General features: G+C 44.4%; 1 protein-coding gene across 1 annotated transcript; it reads right to left on the reverse strand.

The window, feature by feature from the left end:
* Nucleotides 1–7,427: 7,427 nt before the first annotated feature.
* bcl10 (BCL10 immune signaling adaptor) lies at nucleotides 7,428–10,713 on the reverse strand. Its single transcript, XM_024435956.2, has 3 exons — nucleotides 10,377–10,713; nucleotides 8,812–9,100; nucleotides 7,428–8,640 (listed from the first exon to the last, which is right to left on the reverse strand). The coding sequence occupies exons 1-3, from the start codon at nucleotides 10,425–10,427 to the stop codon at nucleotides 8,198–8,200; spliced, it is 783 nt and encodes a 260-aa protein (XP_024291724.1). The 5' UTR covers nucleotides 10,428–10,713; the 3' UTR covers nucleotides 7,428–8,197.
* Nucleotides 10,714–18,024: the final 7,311 nt, after the last annotated feature.

Here is an 18,024-nt window from a genome sequence, read left to right on the forward strand (position 1 = left end):
CTTTAACGTTTTAAATGTCAACTTCAATGGGGTGACTTCAGAGTTGGACGTTCTACGGACATTTTTGCAAATTAGGAATGCTGTCAGGTGCATTTATCCTCCCTATGAGTGATTATACGTTATATGTAGTACAAGTCAGTTAATTTCTGCTCTGCTAGAGCTGCCCAGGTAAACTGTAAGTGCTGTTATTGTGAAATGGAAACATCTAGGAGCAACAGCAGCTCAGCTGCGAAGTGGTAGGCCACACAAACTCACAGAACAGGACTGCCGAGTGCTGAAGCACATAGCAGTATAAATCGTCTGTCCTCGGTTGCAACACTCACCACAGGGTTCCAAACTGCCTCTGGAAGCAACGTCAGCACAATAACTGTTTGTCGGGAGCTTCAAGAAATGGGGTTCAATGGCCGAGTAGCCGCACACAAGCCTGAGATCACCATGCGCAATACCAAGCTCGGCTGGAGTGGTGTAAAGACCCTGGAGCAGTGGAAACACGTTCTCTGGAGTGATGAATCCCGCTTCACCACCTGGGAGTCCGAGTGATGAATCTGGGTTTGGCGGATGCCAAGAGGACCCTACCTGCCCCAATGCATAGTGCCAACTGTAATATATGCACACAGTCGATGCACGTGCATATATTAAAACTCCAGATTCTTCTCCCTTTACCATATATATATATATATATTTAAAGCTATCTAAACCATATTATTATCCTCTCCTTCAGAACACTTGAGGCTATCACCAAAAAAAAAGACAAATTCATGAAATGGTGTGCTCTTGTACCTTTGTCGACGTATCAGTCTATGTCAAAGATGTAGTTGCCAGGAGAGATGCTGCATTTCCAGTATAATTTCTGAGAGGGTCAGAGGGGTGTACTCCACCTCTATCTTCTCATATGCATGGTTCCCTGCTGTCGGGTTCTGCAGGTTTATGAACTGAAAATAGGAAAATAGTGCATAGTGAGACATGATATGATTAACATATCATGCCCCAAGGGTCAATACTGGGCCCCTCCTGTTCAGCTTGTACATTAATAATCTGCCTTCTGTCTGTACTGGGTCTGAAGTTCAAATGTATGCAGATGATACAGTGATATATATGCATGCAAAGAGAAAACAACAAGCTGCACAAGAACTCACTACTGTAATGGTCCAGGTTACAAAGTGGCTCAGTGACTCGTGTTTGCATCTCAATGTGCATGTTCTTCACAAAGAGGGCAACCGGTGCTACTGAGCCAGATGTCTATGTGTCAGGGGAGAAGCTCCAGGTGGTATCTGATTTTAAGGCACCTTTAGTCAATCTGCTTTCTCTGTGAGAGCTTCCCATGTCTGGAACACACTGTCATCAGACACACGTAACTGCACCATCTATCACACTTTCACAAAAAACGTGAAAACATGGCTAAAGGCCAATCAGATTTGTGAACATAATCCCTAGCTGTGGATTGCCGCTTTCCATGTTGTCTGTTGTCTGTAGCTTGTGAGGTGTGGAAACACTTTGTTGCTTTTATGGATTTTGTCTTGTTGCTTTTTGTGCTATGTTGTTCTGTCTGTATGCTATGTCTTGCTTGTCCTATGTTGCTCTGTGTGTGCTCACTGCTCATTGATTGTCTGTATTGTAATTGTTTTTAATAATCTGCCCAGGGACTGCGGTTGAAAATTAGCCAGCTGGCTAAAATTGGCATTTTTACATGAAATGTTGTTTAATGTGCATTGTCCCAGTAAAAATTTTAAAAAATTAAAATAATATAAACTCAACTCAACATATACAAACATGTTCTTGGCCAGATTTGTTTTAAGTGATGCAAATGAGGAAACATACTATGTTGTGTTCATTTAATTTCTGCTCTGCTAGAGCTGCCCCTGTGAACTGTAAGTGTTGTTATTCTGAAATGGAAACATCTAGGAGCAACAGCAGCTCAGCTGCGAAGTGGTAGGCCACACAAACTCACAGAACGGGACTGCCGAGTGCTGAATTCTGTCCTCGGTTGCAACACTTACCACAGACTTCCAAACTGCCTCTGGGTGCAAATATTACAGTTTCACTATAAACAACACTGTAAACAACACCTTGCTCCACTGTTTGATAGGTCCCACATGACTGTGTAATTGATGTAGATGACACATTGGTGAATAAACTACAGTGTGCTTTAAATACTGCACTGTAATCTGCAGAAGACAATGATTCTACACGGGCAGTCAATGAACAGTGGGAAATACTTCACTGACTAGGTAAATTGAAGTCTACATTACGCAATTGATGATGCAATAGAGGTGGTCATATACACCTGTTTTGGTGTACATGGCATATCTGTCCACAGGCTGATCCTTATGTTCTTTCAAGAAGAGGTGTTTAAACACCATCAGGTTTTCCTCTTTGGAGGTCTCCATCATCTCGTTACTCAATCCAAAAGAAGCAAAGGAAAACAAACATGAAATAGATACATAAATGAATTCTGCATAACACAAACCATTTCAGATTATATTTGAATTAAAAAATATATTTTTATACATGCTCATTCTAGGAACTTCCATAATAGTGAAATCCCACTTTATCGCCTCACAGTTTTATTATTATTATTTTTTTCACATGCACAAGTAGAGTGAAATGCCTTTCTTGCAAGCTCTAACCCCAACAATGCAGTAATCAATAACGATGTAGTACTAAAAATAACAAGGTAGAACAAAAACACACAAGATATAAAAAAATAAGAATAAGAAGAACAGGTTAAAGTAAGTAAGCATACTATATACAAGGTCAGTTCCAGTACCATATTTACAATGAGCAGGGATACTGGATCAATAGAGGTAGATATGTATAGGGGTATGGTGACTAGGCATCAGGATATATGATAAACAGAGTAGCAGCAGCACATATGAATATTGTATGGGAGTGGGTGTGTGTAAATCAAATCAAATCAAATTTATTTATATAGCCCTTCGTACATCAGCTGATATCTCAAAGTGCTGTACAGAAACCCAGCCTAAAACCCCAAACAGCAAGCAATGCAGGTGTAGAAGCACAGTGGCTAGGAAAAACTCCCTAGAAAGGCCAAAACCTAGGAAGAAACCTAGAGAGGAACCGGGCTATGTGGGGTGGCCAGTCCTCTTCTGGCTGTGCCGGGTGGAGATTATAACAGACATGGCCAAGATGTTCAAATGTTCATAAATGACCAGCATGGTCCAATAATAATAAGGCAGAACAGTTGAAACCGGAGCAGCAGCACGGCCAGGTGGACTGGGGACAGCAAGGAGTCATCATGTCAGGTAGTCCTGAGGCATGGTCCTAGGGCACAGGTCCTCCGAGCGAGAGAAAGAAAAAGAGAATTAGAGAGAGCACACTTAAATTCACACAGGACACCGAATAGGACAGGAGAAGTACTCCAGATATAACAAACTGACCTTAGCCCCCCGACACATAGAGTATAGAGTCAGTATAAATGTATGTGGATATTATATATGTGTGAGCAAATGATTGCGTGACTTTTTGTATGTGTGTTGGAGTATCAGTGTGTGTAGGGCCCTGTGAGTGTGCGTAGAGACAGTGCAAAAAATAAAGAGTGCGTAGGCTGTCTCATCGTCGCCGGTGAAACAAAACCCACAACTAGGTTCACCTATTTTTAACCCTTACCTGAAACTTTGGCTTGTTGCGGTTTTCGATCCTGTACTAACTGGCTCGCTGACATCAGCTAACAAACTGGTAAACCCTGAGAATTCTGACACAGTAGCCCGAATTCTTTAGTTAAATGCTGGGCACTATGCTTTGAAACCCTCTGTACAACGACTGACCTCGAGTGAGTTGGAGTCGTGCGTGGCCACGCAGTCATGGGTGAACAGGGAGTACCAGAGGGGAATAAGCACACACCCTTGTGTGTTGAGGGTCAGTGTGGCGGAGGGGATGTTGTCTACCCTCACCACCTAGGGTCAGCCTATCAGGAAGTCCAGGATCGTTGCAGAGGGAAGAGTTCATTCCCAGGGTCCTAAGCTTTGTAAATAGCTTGGACGGGACAATAGTGTTGAACGCTGAGCTTGAGTCATGAACAGCATTCTCACATAGGTGTTACTTTTGTCCAGGTGGGAAAGGGCAGTGTGGAGTGCAATAGAGATTGCATCATCTGTGGATCTGTTATGGCGGTTGATGTGAGCCATGACCAGCCTTTCAAAGCAGTTCATGGCTACAGACTTGAGTGCTACGGGTCGGTAGTCATTTAGGCAGGTTACCTTAGTGTTCTTGGGCACAGGGACTGTGGTGGTCTGCTTAAAACATGTTGGTATTACAGACTCGGACAGGGAGAGGTTGAAAATGTCAGTGAAGACACTTGCCAGTTGGTCAGCGCATGCTCGCAGTACAGGTCCTGGTAATCCGTTTGGACTTGCGGCCTTCTGAATGTTGACCTGTTAAAAGGTCTTACTCACATCGGCTGCGGATAGCGTCATCACACAGTCATCCGGAACAGCTGGTACTCTCATGCATGTTTCAGTGTTATTTGCCTCGAAGCGAGCATAGAAGTAGTTTAGCTCGTCTGGTAGGCTCGTGTCACTGGGAAGCTCTCGGCTGTGCTTCCCGTTGTAGTATTTAATGGTTTGCAAGCCCTGCCACATCCGAAGAGTGTCGGAGCTGGTGTAGTACGATTCAATCTTAGTCCTGTATTGACACTTTGCCTGTTTGATGGTTCGCCGGCGGGCATAGCAGGATTTCTTATAAGGTTCCAGGTTAGAGTCCCTCTCCTTGAAAGCGGCAGCTCTAGCCCTTTGCTGAGTGCGAATGTTACCTGTAATCCTTGGCTTCTGGTTGGGGTATGTACATACGGTCACTGCAGGGATGACGTCCTCGATGCACTTATTGATGAAGCCATTGACTGATGTGGTGTACTCCTCAATGCCATAGGAAGAATCCCGGAACATATTCCAGTCTGTGCTAGCAAACCATTCCTGTAGCTTAGCATCTGCTTCATCTGACCACTTTTTTATTGACCGAGTCACTGGTGCTTCCTGCTTTAATCATGAGGATAGAATTATGTCTGGATTTGCCAAATGGGGGGCAAGGGAGAGCTTTGTACGCGTCTCTGTGTGTGGAGTAAAGGTGGTCTAGAGTTTTTTTCCCCCTGGTTGCACATTTAACATCCTGATAGAAATTTGCTTAAACAGATTTAAGTTTCCCTGCATTAAGTCCCCGGCCACTAGGAGCGCCGCCTCTGGGTGAGCATTTTCCTGTTTGCTTATGGCGGAATACAGCTCATTGAGTGCGGTATTAGTGCCAGCATCGATCTGTGGTGGTATGTAGACAGCTACAAAAAATACAGATGTGTCACGTTCTGACCTTAGTTCTGTTATTATATCTTTGTTTTAGTATGGTGGGGTAGCCTAGTGGTTAGAGTGTTGGACTAGTAACCGGAAGGTTGCAAGTTCAAATCCACGAGCTGACAAGGTACAGGTTCTGCCCCTGAACAGGCAGTTAACCCACTGTTCCTAGGCTGTCATTGAAAATAAGAATTTGTTCTTAACTGACTTGCCTAGTTAAATAAAGGTAAAAAAATAAATAAAAATAACCAGTATGTTGATAATGTCGTTGTTCAGCCATGAAGCATAAGATATTAGTTTTTAATGTCCCGTTGGTAGTTTAATCTTCCTCATAGGTCGTCAATTTTATTTTCCAATGATTGCATGTTAGTTAGAAGAATGGAAGGCATTGGGGGGGGGGTTTATTTGATCGCCTACGAATTCTCTGAAGGCAGTCCGACCTCCATCCTCTTTTTCTTTGTCGTCTCTTCACGGAAATGACGTGGATTTGGGCCTGTTCCCTGGGAAAGCAGTATGTCGATCATGTCGGGCTCATCGGACTCGTTAAAGGATGAAAAAGCTTCTGCCAGTTCGTGGTGAGTAACCGCTGTTCAAATGTCCAGAAGTTATTTTCGGTCATAAGAGACGGTAGCTGCAAAATTATGTACAAAATAAGTAAAAAAATAAGTTCCAAACAACGCAAAAAAAGGAACATAAAAACAATCGTTTAGGAGCACGTCAACCATCTTCTCCGGTGCTGCATACATAATGAAGCTGGTTGAGAGAATGCCAAGACTGTACAAAGCTGTCATCAAGGCATAGGGTGGCTACTTTGAAGAATCTCAAATCTCAAATCTATTATGATTTGTTTGACACAGTTTTTTCATAGTTTTGATGCCTTCACTATTATTCTACAATTTTAAAATAGTAAAAATTAAGAAAAACCCTTGAATGAGTAGGTGTGTCCAAACTTTTGACTGGTACTGTATATAGACTTTTTATACTCCGGACTCCGATATTACTCCTCCTAATATTTCTATATTACTTAATCTCATTCTTTTACATTTTAGATTTGTGCGTATTGTTGTGTATTGTTAGATATTACTACACAGTTAGAGCTAGGAACACAAGCATTTCGCAACAGGAAAGAGTCCAAAAGGTACAGAACGGCAGGCAGTGTCAGGTTCAGGGTAGGCAGAGGTCAATAATTCAGGGTGGTGTGACAAGGTACAGAAACGGCAGGCATACTCAGCATCAGTGCAGGCAAAAAGGTCAAAACCGGGACAACTAGAAACAGACAGGAGCAAGGGGAAAAACGCTGTTAGGCTTGACGAGCAAAACGAACTGGCAACAGACAGAGAACACAGGTATAAAGACACTGGGGATAATGAGCGACACCTGGAGGGGGGTGGAGACAAGCACAAAGACAGGTGAAACAGATTAGGGTGTGACAGAAATAACATCTACTAAATATGCGTATGCGACTAATACAATTTAATTTGAGCCTGTGTAATATGATCCCACATTATTCCTATATTGTCCTTTTGCTCATTTGATGACTCTGCAGAGGTCATTGTGGTACTTTTTGTACTTATTCCTGTCTTGAGCCGTAGCCTCAGGGTTGTCTGCGATAGCCCTGTTTACGTAGCCCTATCCTTTAGTTTAGCGCCAACCTGTGTTAATACAGGGCTTTTGATTGGGGAAGCAGCTGTAATAATAAACATCTTCATCATTGTAACACTGATAGGTTAAGCCTACTCAATTTCTTTTTACATAATTGGAATGGCGACGGTTTATTACTTACCTGTACTCCAGAGAAGCACTTGCTTACGCTATACAGAGCAGCTTGTTTAACATGTGACAAATCTCATTTCTTCTGTCAACATTGGACAGAACAGGAAAGGAGACACTCAATCACTGTGACTGTCATTCTCGAGCGGCATTCTGAGATGTACCTGTTTTCCCAAAACAAAAATAAAGTTATCTAATACAGTAGGCCTATGTTACTGATCAGCTTAAGTTTCATGCATGTAATTGCCTAATCTAATTGTCATAAAATCACAATGAAACTTCAGAAAATAAGGATAGAATGTATTCCTGTGAGCCCTCTTTAACAAACATGAATGAATCACACATTTTACAGGAAATGTCTCCTGTGTCTCATATTCCTTTGATTTATTTATAGAAATGTATCTATAGTATAACAATACTTTAGTCTAGAGTAAAAACATTAACCATTTCAGCATAGGTCTACCAAAGTTTGTGGCTACAGTTTGTGTACCATAAAGCATATGCTGAACCATTAATTCCAGTGTTATGTGTCAATAAAGAGAAGTTGTCTTCTGATGCTCTGGGCTCCTTACAAGGAAACACCTCTACTGTAGCTGCCATGGTGTGGCATGTTGATGCCAGTCTCTCATGAAGAACTCACACCCCCATAATTCATGGTGTGGCATGTTGATGCCAGTCTCTCATGAAGAACTCAGACACCCATAATTCATAGGAAAATAGATGAGCAGTAGTGTTGATGAAGAATGATGACCTACAACTTTAGTCCAAGTTCAGGATAACGTGTAGCTATCTCAATCGGTCTCTCTGTGGGTAAGGGGCATCTTATGAAAGATGACTACTTGATAGGAGCAGAGTAAAATTCATGAAGGTACAGCTTATGATTGAGACATGATTAGTAAGTAGTTAGTTGTATGGTTTCTTCATTGAATTTGAAATAAGCGCGTCCAGCTTTCTAATAATCCAGAGTATAATGTAAGGCATGGAATATACTTTACGAGTTGCTATTTGTTTGATGTATCACTGAACTAAAACCCTTGAGAAAACACAAACTGGTACAAACAATTAAATTGAAGTGTGAATGTTTGTGATGAGTAATGATGTGGGAGACATTCCAGGGCAAGGGGCGATCCTCAGTAAGATTTCGGTGGGGGCCGAGGCGAGAGGTCCCTGTATGATGTGGAGGGGATGGAGCGTGACCTCAGGGGCTGGAAGTTGGCGTCCCCTCCGCTGATCGCTGTGCTCCTGTGTGGTCCAGCATCCATGTTAGATAAGGCCTCCTGTGGCAGGTGAGGAGCTCCTGGGTCTCCAGGCCTGGGCAGTTTGGACGAGGCCTGGGATGAAGACGCAACCATGCTATCTCCTCCCATGGATGATGACACCTCCTTCCCTTGGCTGGAGGCAGCGGGCAGGTTGAGGGATCTTAGGGCGTCAGAGGTGGATGGGCTCCCTTCTCCGTTGTACGGCATGGTGGATGCCAGGTTGGTCTCATATGACAGGGTCCTGGACAGGTCTTTAGCGGCCCTGGATATGTCCTGGGTTGGCAGGAAGCCCGAGGAGGAACTGGATGCCCCTGCTGTAGAGGACCCAAGGGAGATGGTCATGATAATGATTCTAAGACGGTGTTAGCACACTGAGCTAAAGCCTATTAGCTTAGGGAGCGAACACAAATATTCAGGTCTCATGCAAGATTACTCATCACTCAAGTGTGGTTCACTGCAGTACTTTCATTATACACACAACGTACCTCTGAGAGCCTCTATCCTCTCATTCTTCACTTTCTGCACCTCATCAGTGATCTTGGTGATGATGAAGTTGAGGGTACGTCCTTGCTGGATGGACTCGACCAGGGCGTCCAGCCCCCGAGGGTTCTCAGCCAGGTAGTCCAGCAGCATGCCTGTCCGTTTACTCTGCGTGCTCCTGCAGCTGATCTCCTCTGTGTCGTCCCGCGTAAGGATCTTGCGCGAGCGCAGGTAGTCAAAATGGCGGTCGACCCGGATCTTGTCACAGAGGTACGGTCGCAGCCTCGTTAGGACCTGGACAGAGATGAGCCAGATGGAAACTGTGGGTGTTTTGTGTTGTGTTGAGGGTTGGGTTCTGGACAATCTGTATGTTATATAGGGACATAATTTGTTAATGTGTTTTATCAAGTGTGTGAGACCAGGGGACAGACTGCTGATGGCAATACTGTAACTGTACTGAAGGACATGTAAACATGTCTGGACAAAGAATAATTAGAGGAAGGGTATGCCTTTGTTGATCATTATGAGAAAGGGGTTAGTTATAATATGCACACCATTACTCAACTTTATTTACACTATACACACACATATAGGCTACTGTAAAAATTGGGTAGCCTATAGAGCATGGGTGCTCAAACGTTTGGGCTTCGTACATAATCCGAGTTGTGGGCCACAGGCCGGACAAATATACATTGTTTATTTAGAATTATAAAAAGGTAAACAATCTCTTTTTTAGAGTCTTGAAATAACACTTTTTTGAAAGTAATTACACTTAAAACATCCAATCGTCGCCATATAACTTGACACCTAAGAACACATTCTGATTGCCAGTATTAAATATGTATTAAGTCATTCACCATTGTTGTTTCCACGTAATTTCAACCAAAAAGATATGTGAAGATGTTGAATCATCATGGAAAACTGATCTCATTTGAAATTTCCTATTTTCTTCACCCAACTTTTAACCTAAATCCAATGACATGGTGACATTTTTTTGTTGATTTCATGTTAGTTGACAACTCAATCAAATGTAAATCAAATCCAGACATTGAACTGTCATCTGTGCCCAGTGGGAAGGCTTTGGGAGCCCTAAAGTAGTGAGAGTGACTAACAAAATCTATGCAGGCCCACTGGCGGTCAGGGCCCGTCAGTAATTTGGCCATGATTACTACAAGGTTTAGAGGGATGGCTACACTAACATGTTAGCTGACATGGGCTAATTGATTTGACTGTATGTGACTGAATTAACAAGAGGAACATTTCTAATTAACTACCAAATTTCGAAATTGCATGTTGTGTGTTCTAATATGATATCTCTCAACATTAAGTTGAGACCCTGCCTGACTGACTTCCTAAAAAATAAAACATTTGGACTCTGGGACCCCCTAGTGCCCTGGTTTGGTCGGCCCTGCTAGGGTGCGGCATACGTTCGTTACTTTCACTTCTTCATTTTGCGCATTTCTACATTTAAAGTTCTCATCTCTATAAATTAACAACATTCTGGCAAATCATTATTGTAAAACAGACTCCCTGACAGTTGAATTGTTAGTCAGACAAATAGGCAACTTACCTCCTTTTTAATATCTGCCATTTCATCTTCTGTCAGGTGAGGAACATCCATTCTACTTACCCTACCTAAGCCAAGGTGTCAAATTCAAGTCTTCCGGGTACTTTCAGAGAATAAAAAGGCACACTAAAAAGACTTACACCAAAAGATAGGCTCCCGTCCACGAATATTATATTTTCCAGTGTGTAACTCTAATAGCCTATATTTGCGGATACAAAACAAAAGCTTCGACTGCCCCAGTACAGGAACGTTTCTCACCAGTGGAACAGCTGCAAATTATTACTTCCTGATTCCATGAACGGGTTTACCCAAATCATGTGCGGGCAAGAGAACGACGAGTGAGTGTTTCTCATTCAATAACGCTACTTGTACTAGCACACCACCACAGTTAATTCCCCTGGTGATAAACCACATATTCCAGTCTTCAAATAATGTAATGTAATTACCATAAAAAAATGTATGTGCGGCTCAATTTAATTAATGATTTAATTACCATTATATTTTTTTACTAAACATTTGCAAAAAATAAATAAATAGAATGTTCTTTCATAAAGAGACCTTGGGATGGGGCTATAACACTAAGCAACAGGCTATCATATCAGTGCCACTGAGGCGAGTACCAGTAGGTTTATTCCACACTGATATAAGGGAATCAAGACATACATGCATCTGTTGGTTACAGAAACCTTCAAAAAGAAAAGTAGGGTTGTGGATCAGAAAAAACGTCAGTATCCGGTGAAGAGCACAATTATCCAGCGTGCTTTAAGCCATCGAAGATGAGCATTTTCCTTCTGATGTTGGTTACGACACCGTACTGCAGTCAGGTCAAGACCCCGCTGAAGATGAAGAGGATGCAGATGAGCTTCCCTGAAAAGGTTTCTGGCCATTTGTGCAGAAATGTTTAGGTTGTGCAAACCCACTGTTTCTTCAGCTGGCTGAGTGGCTGGTCTCAGACGATCCCACAGGTGATGAGGCTGGATGTGGAGGTCCTGTGCTGGCGTGGTTGCACGTGGTCTGCGGTTGTGAGGCTGGTTAGACATACTGCCAAATTCTCTAAAACGATGTTGGATGCAGCTTATGGTAGAGAAATGAACATTCAATTCTCTAGCAACAGCTATGGTGGACATTCCTGCAGTCAGAATGCCAATTGCACTTTCCCTCAAAACCTGAGACATCTGTGGCATTGTGTTGTGTGACAAAACAGCGTATTTTAGAGTGGCCTTTTATTGTCCCCAGCACAAGGTGCACCTGTGTAAAGATCATGCTGTTTAATCAGTTTCTTGATATGCCACACCTAACCAGTGGATGGATTATCTTGGCAAAAAAGAAGTGCTCACTAACAGGGATGTAAACAAATGTGTGCACAAAATTTGAGAGAAATAAGCTTTTTGTGCGTACAGAACATTTCTGGGATTTTTTATTTCAGCTCATGAAACATGGGACCAACACTTTACATGTTGCGTTTATATTTTTGTTCAGTGTATATATACAGTGGGGCAAAAAAGTATTTCGTCAGCCACCAATTGTGCAAGTTCTCCCACTTAAAAAGATGAGAGAGGCCTGTACTTTTCATCATAGGTACACTTCAACTATGACAGACGAAATGAGAAAAAAAATCCAGAAAATCACATTGTAGGATTTTTATGAATTTATTTGCAAATTATGGTGGAAAATAAGTATTTGGTCACCTACAAACAAGCAAGATTTCTAGCTCTCACAGACCTGTAACTTCTTCTTTAAGAGGCTCCTCTGTCCTCCACTCGTTACCTGTATTAATGGCACCTGTTTGAACTTGTTATCAGTATAAAAGACACCTGTCCACAACCTCAAACAGTCACACTCCAAACTCCACTATGGCCAAGACCAATGAGCTGTCAAAGGACACCAGAAACAAAATTGTAGACCTGCACCAGGCTGGCACGACTGAATCTGCAATAGGTAAGCAGCTTGGTTTGAAGAAATCAACTGTGGGAGCAATTATTAGGAAATGGAAGACATACAAGACCACTGATAATCTCCCTCGATCTGGGGCTCCACGCAAGATCTCACCCTGTGGGGTCAAAATGATCACAAAAACGGTGAGCAAAAATCCCAGAACCACACAGGGGGACCTAGTGAATGACCTGCAGAGAGTTGGGACCAAAGTAACAAAGCCTACCATCAGTAACACCCTACGCCGCCAGGGACTCAAATCCTGCAGTGCCAGATGTGTCCTCCTGCTTAAGCCAGTACATGTCCAGGCCCATCTGAAGTTTGCTAGAGAGCATTTGGATGATCCAGAAGAAGATTGGGAGAACGTCATAAGGTCAGATGAAACCAAAATAGAACGTTTTGGTAAAAACTCAACTCGTCGTGTTTGGAGGACAAAGAATGCTGAGTGGCATCCAAAGAACACCATACCTACTGTGAAGCATGGGGGTGGAAACATCATGCTTTGGGGCTGTTTTTCTGCAAAGGGACCAGGACGACTGATCCGTGTAAAGGAAAGAATGAATGGGGCCATGTATTGTGAGATTTTGAGTGAAAACCTCCTTCCATCAGCAAGGGCATTGAAGATGAAACGTGGCTGGGTCTTTCAGCATGACAATGATCCCAAACACACCGCCCGGGCAACGAAGGAGTGGCTTCGTAAGAAGCATTTCAAGGTCCTGGAGTGGCCTAGCCAGTCTCCAGATCTCAACCCCATAGAAAATCTTTGGAGGGAGTTGAAAGTCCGTGTTGCCCAGCAACAGCCCCAAAACATAATTGCTCTAGAGTAGATCTGCATGGAGGAATGGGCCAAAATACCAGCAACAGTGTGTGAAAACCTTGTGAAGACTTACAGAAAATGTTTGACCTCTGTCATTGCCAACAAAGGGTATATAACAAAGTATTGAGATAAACTTGTGTTATTGACCAAATACTTATTTTCCACCATAATTTGCAAATAAATTCATAAAAAATCCTACAATGTGATTTTCTGGATTTTTTTTTCTAATTTTGTCTGTCATAGTTGAAGTGTACCTATGATGAAAATTACAGGCCTCTCTCATCTTTTTTAAGTGGGAGAACTTGCACAATTGGTGGCTGACTAAATACTTTTTGCCCCACTGTGTATATCTATATATATATACATATATATATTTATATATATATATATATATATATAGAGAGAGAGAGAGAGAGAGAGTAGTTTAGCTGCTGCACCTTGATATGACCAGGTAACATTGTCATCATAATGCCATAATATACTTCAACTCATAAAATGCATGTTAATGCGAAATACATGCATAATTCATTAATTAGCCTACTTAGTAGATGTATATGTATTATTGTTGCTTAGTTGCTGAGAGGGTGTCTGTCTTTATAACTGTTTATGTTTTTAGTTATGATGACACAGAGTGCCTGAGGTCTAATATCAAAAGGCTTCTTAACACAATATGAGGAGATTATTAATTGTCTAAGGCTGTACTAGGGTAATGAAACACGTCTAGGCTTGGTATAAAACTAATTTGCCTTGGTAACATGAAAACACATGCCAAATTGACTAAGCAGTCATGTAGAAAATATAATTTCTGTTGAAATATATGTATTACAGAACATAACCAAAAAACAAATATCATTGCTTACTATAGAGTGGGAAGGCTAAAGAGTGGGAAGGCTACAGCTCTGACCAGGTTGAAGGAAGTCAACAAGAGCAGGTATTGGCAGAGGACAGTGGAGTTTCCTTTACTCTAATTGCCAGGTGAACTGCTTTGTATGAGAAGCCAAACATAACATTCCAGAAGGCAAAAAAATAAATTCTAAAGTGGCACAACTTGCGCCTTCTCAGCTTTCAGTTGCCAGTTCTCTTTAATCATGATATTACAGGACTCCTTTGAGGACCATTGCTTCCCTGAGGTTATTGTTGTTAGGCTTGTTGTTTCATGCCCTGAAATTAAATGTTTGTCTGTCACTGTTGGGGTAGGTTGATGTTCCTCCAACTTTTCAAATAATAATTTGACTGAGGGAATCTGCCCTCAATCCATTTTTGGTACTTTTATCCATGGAGATAAAACAATAGGTGGGCAGCTTCACTGCATGTAGTACTGTGTTTATGTACTCTCATTCTCATCAACACGCGCAGTACTAGACTAGAGACTCGGTTTCTTTTACTTTAACAACAAACTAATTAGTTATCTAAAAATGGTTTACAATAGTTTCCTTATTCATATCTGGATCCTGGGACGCAGTTAGCGTTAACGCTGGGACCACTGATATATGTCCCGGGATCCTAGCTCAAATAAGGTGGTAATACATTGGCAAAGCAGCTAGCCTAGCTGCTAGTTATCAAGCTAGGCAACCTGGGCTACTATTGCAGGATACCAAGCACGCTAAGCGGTTAGCCCTTGTGGCTAGGACCGTACTTCTCGGTTTTCTACTGCTGGTGTCTCTCATTTCACAGAGTGAATAGCGGGCTCGTCCTACTATCATTACTATCATGCCCCCGAAAAAAGAAGAGGATCACATCTCTGCTGGGCAGGTATGTGAACTCTTGGAGAAGCAGAATGTTTTTGACCAACAAACCGGACGACCTAACTAAATGTTACACACTTCTAGGAGTAGTGGGTGCGCACTTCTAGGAGTAGAGAGCAGAGGGTAAAGCAGCAGAGAGCAGAGGGTAAAGGACAATCGTGTTTATTCCGGCACAGAAAACGGTCACACCAAAACACCAGGCGCATACAAATGACCGACCCAAAAACAGGACCCAAACAGTCCGGAGAAAACAAAGAAAATAGCACAACCACAAAAATGAACAGAGGAACAAGCCCGCACAAAAGCAGGCAGGCATAACCGGCTTAAATAGCCCTAACCAAAACCTAAACAAGAAACAGGTGTACCCAATAAGACAAAACTAACAGAAAAGGAAAAGGGGATCGGTGGCAGCTAGTAGACCGGTGACGACAACTGCCAAGCGCCGCACGAACAGGAAGAGGAGCCACCTTCGGTGGGAGTCGTGACAGTACCTCCTGCAGCCAGAGGGCGAGGCGCAGGGCAATCCAGATTGAGGCGATGGAAATCCCTCAGTAGTGACAGATCCAAGATGTCCCCCACCGGTACCCAGCATCTCTCCTCCGGACCGTATCCCTCCCAGTCTACGAGGTACTGCAGGCCCCTCACCCAGCGTCTAGAGTCCAGAACAGCACGTACTGTGTACGCCGGGGACCCCTCGATGTCCAGAGGGGGCGGAGAGACCTCCGGCACCTCACCTTCCTGCAGGGGACCAGCTACCACCAACCTGAGGAGAGACACATGAAACGAGGGTTTAATACGATAGTACACCTCGTTTATCCTCCTCAGGACTTTAAATGGCCCCACACACTGCAGTCCCAGCTTCCGGAAGGGCAGGCGGAGGGGCAGATTTCGGGTCGAGAGCCAGACCCTGTATCCCGGTGCGAACACGGGGGCCTCACTGCGGTGGCGGTCAGCGCTCCTCTTCTGCCGTCCACCAGCTTGCTTAAGGGATTCCTGGACGGCCCTCCAGGTCTCCTTAGAGCGCTGCACCCACTCCTCCACTGCAGGAGCCTTGTCTGACTCTGATGCCACAGTGCCAGGACCGGCTGGTAGCCCAAAACACATTGAAAAGGTGACATGTTCGTGGAGGAGTGGCGGAGTGAGTTCTGAGCCACCTCCGCCCATGGGACGTACCTTGCCCATTTTCCTGGCCGGTCCTGGCAATACGACTGCAGAAATCTACCCACCTTCTGGTTCACTCTCTCCACCTGCCCATTACTCTCGGGGTGATAACCCGAGGTCAGGCTGACCGAGACCCCCATACGCTCCATAAACGCCCTCCAAACTCAGGACGTGAACTGGGGACCCCGATCTGAAACGATATCCTCAGGCACCCCGTAGTGCCGGAAGACGTGGGTAAATAGGGCCTCCGCAGTCTGTAGGGCCGTAGGGAGAAAGGGCAATGGGAGGAGACGGCAGGACTTCAAAAACCGATCCACAACAAACAGGATCGTAGTGTTCCCCTGAGACGGGGGAAGATCGGTAAGAAAGTCCACCGACAGACGAGACCACGGCCGTTGTGTAACGGGGAGGGGCTGTAACTTTCCTCTAGGCAGGTGCCTAGGATCCTTACTCTGAGCGCACACCGAACAGGAGGAGACATAGAACCTCACGTCCTTAGCTAAGGTGGGCCACCAGTACTTCCCCCTACGACCCCTCACTGTCCTCGCCACACCAGGATGACCCGAAGAGGGTAGCGTGTGAGGCCACTGAATCAATTGATCACAGACACCAAGCAGCATGTACTTAAGACCTGTTGGACATTGTGGAGGCGCAGGTTCCAACCGTAACGCCCGCTCGATGTCCGCGTCCACCTCCCATATCACCGGTGCCACCAGCCTTGAAGCTGGAATGATGGGAGTAGGATTGATGGGCCGATCCTCGGTGTCATAAGAGACGGGACAGCGCGTCGGCCTTCGTGTTGAGGGAACCTGGTCTATACGAGATAATGAACCTAAATCTGGTGAAAAACATGGCCCACCTTGCCTGACGAGCATTCAGTCTCCTCTATGCCCGGATATACTCCAGATTACGGTTGTCAGTCCAGGTGAGAGGAAAGGGTGCTTGTCCCCCTCAAGCCATTGTCTCCACACCTTCAGGGCCTTTACCACAGCTAACAACTCCCGGTCCCCCACATCATAGTTTCACAATGCCAGACCGAGCTTCTTCGAAAAGGAAGCGCAGGGGCGGAGCTTGGGTGGCGTGCCCGAGCGCTGTGATAACACGGCTCCAACCCCAGCCTCGGACACGTCCACCTCCACTATGAACGTCAAAGAGGGGTCCGGATGTGCCAACATGGGAGCGTCGGTAAACCGCGCCTTCAAACGATTGAAAGCCCTGTCCGCCTCTGCCGACCACCGTAAATGCGCCGGCCCCCCCTTCAGCAGTGAGGTAATGGGAGCCGCACCTGGCCAAAACCCCGGATAAACCTCCGGTAGTAATGGGCAAACCCTAAAAACCGCTGCACCTCCTTTACCGTGGGCGGAGTCGGCCAATTACACACGGCCTTAACGCGATCACATTCCATTACCACCCCCGAGGTGGAAATGCGATAACCCAGGAAGGAAACACCTTGTTTGGAGAACACACATTTCTCAGTCTTAACGTACAGGTCATGCTCCAGCAGTCGCCCAAGTACCTTGCGCACCAGAGACACATGTGCAGCGTGTGTGGCGGAATAGATCAGGATATCATCAATATACACCACCATACCCTGCCCTTGAGAGAATCTCGTCTACAAAGGATTGAAAGACGGCTGGAGCATTCTTTAACCCATACGGCATGACGTGGTACTCATAATGGCCAGATGTGGTACTAAACACGGTTTTCCACTCATCTCCCTCCCGAATACGCACCAGATTATACGCGCTCCTGAGGTCCAGTTTCATGAAAAAACATGCTCCGTGAAATGATTCTACCTTTGTAGCGATGAGAGGTAGCGGGTAACTAAACCCCACTGTGATGGAATTGAGATCTCGATAATCAATGCAAGGACGCAGACCTCCCTCCTTTTTTTTCCACAAAAAAGAAACTCGAGGAGACGGGTGACATGGAGGGCCGAATGTACCCCTGTCCCAGAGCTTCAGTGACATATGTCTCCATAGCCAACGTATCCTCC

This window comes from Oncorhynchus tshawytscha, linkage group LG10, assembly GCF_018296145.1.
Source record: "Oncorhynchus tshawytscha isolate Ot180627B linkage group LG10, Otsh_v2.0, whole genome shotgun sequence".
Classification (NCBI taxonomy): Eukaryota; Metazoa; Chordata; class Actinopteri; order Salmoniformes; family Salmonidae; genus Oncorhynchus; species Oncorhynchus tshawytscha.

What these genes read in the sequence shown, in the direction of transcription:
- bcl10 (XM_024435956.2), bottom strand. Translation starts at nt 10,427, where the DNA reads ATGGATGTTCCTCACCTGACAGAAGATGAAATGGCAGATATTAAAAAG. An exon ending in TGGCAGATATTAAAAAGGAG is followed by an intron (nt 9,101 to 10,376) that starts GTAAGTTGCCTA and finishes ATCTCTGTCCAG; the next exon opens with GTCCTAACGAGGCTGCGACC. An exon ending in GAGGATAGAGGCTCTCAGAG is followed by an intron (nt 8,641 to 8,811) that starts GTACGTTGTGTG and finishes GGTCCTCTACAG; the next exon opens with CAGGGGCATCCAGTTCCTCC.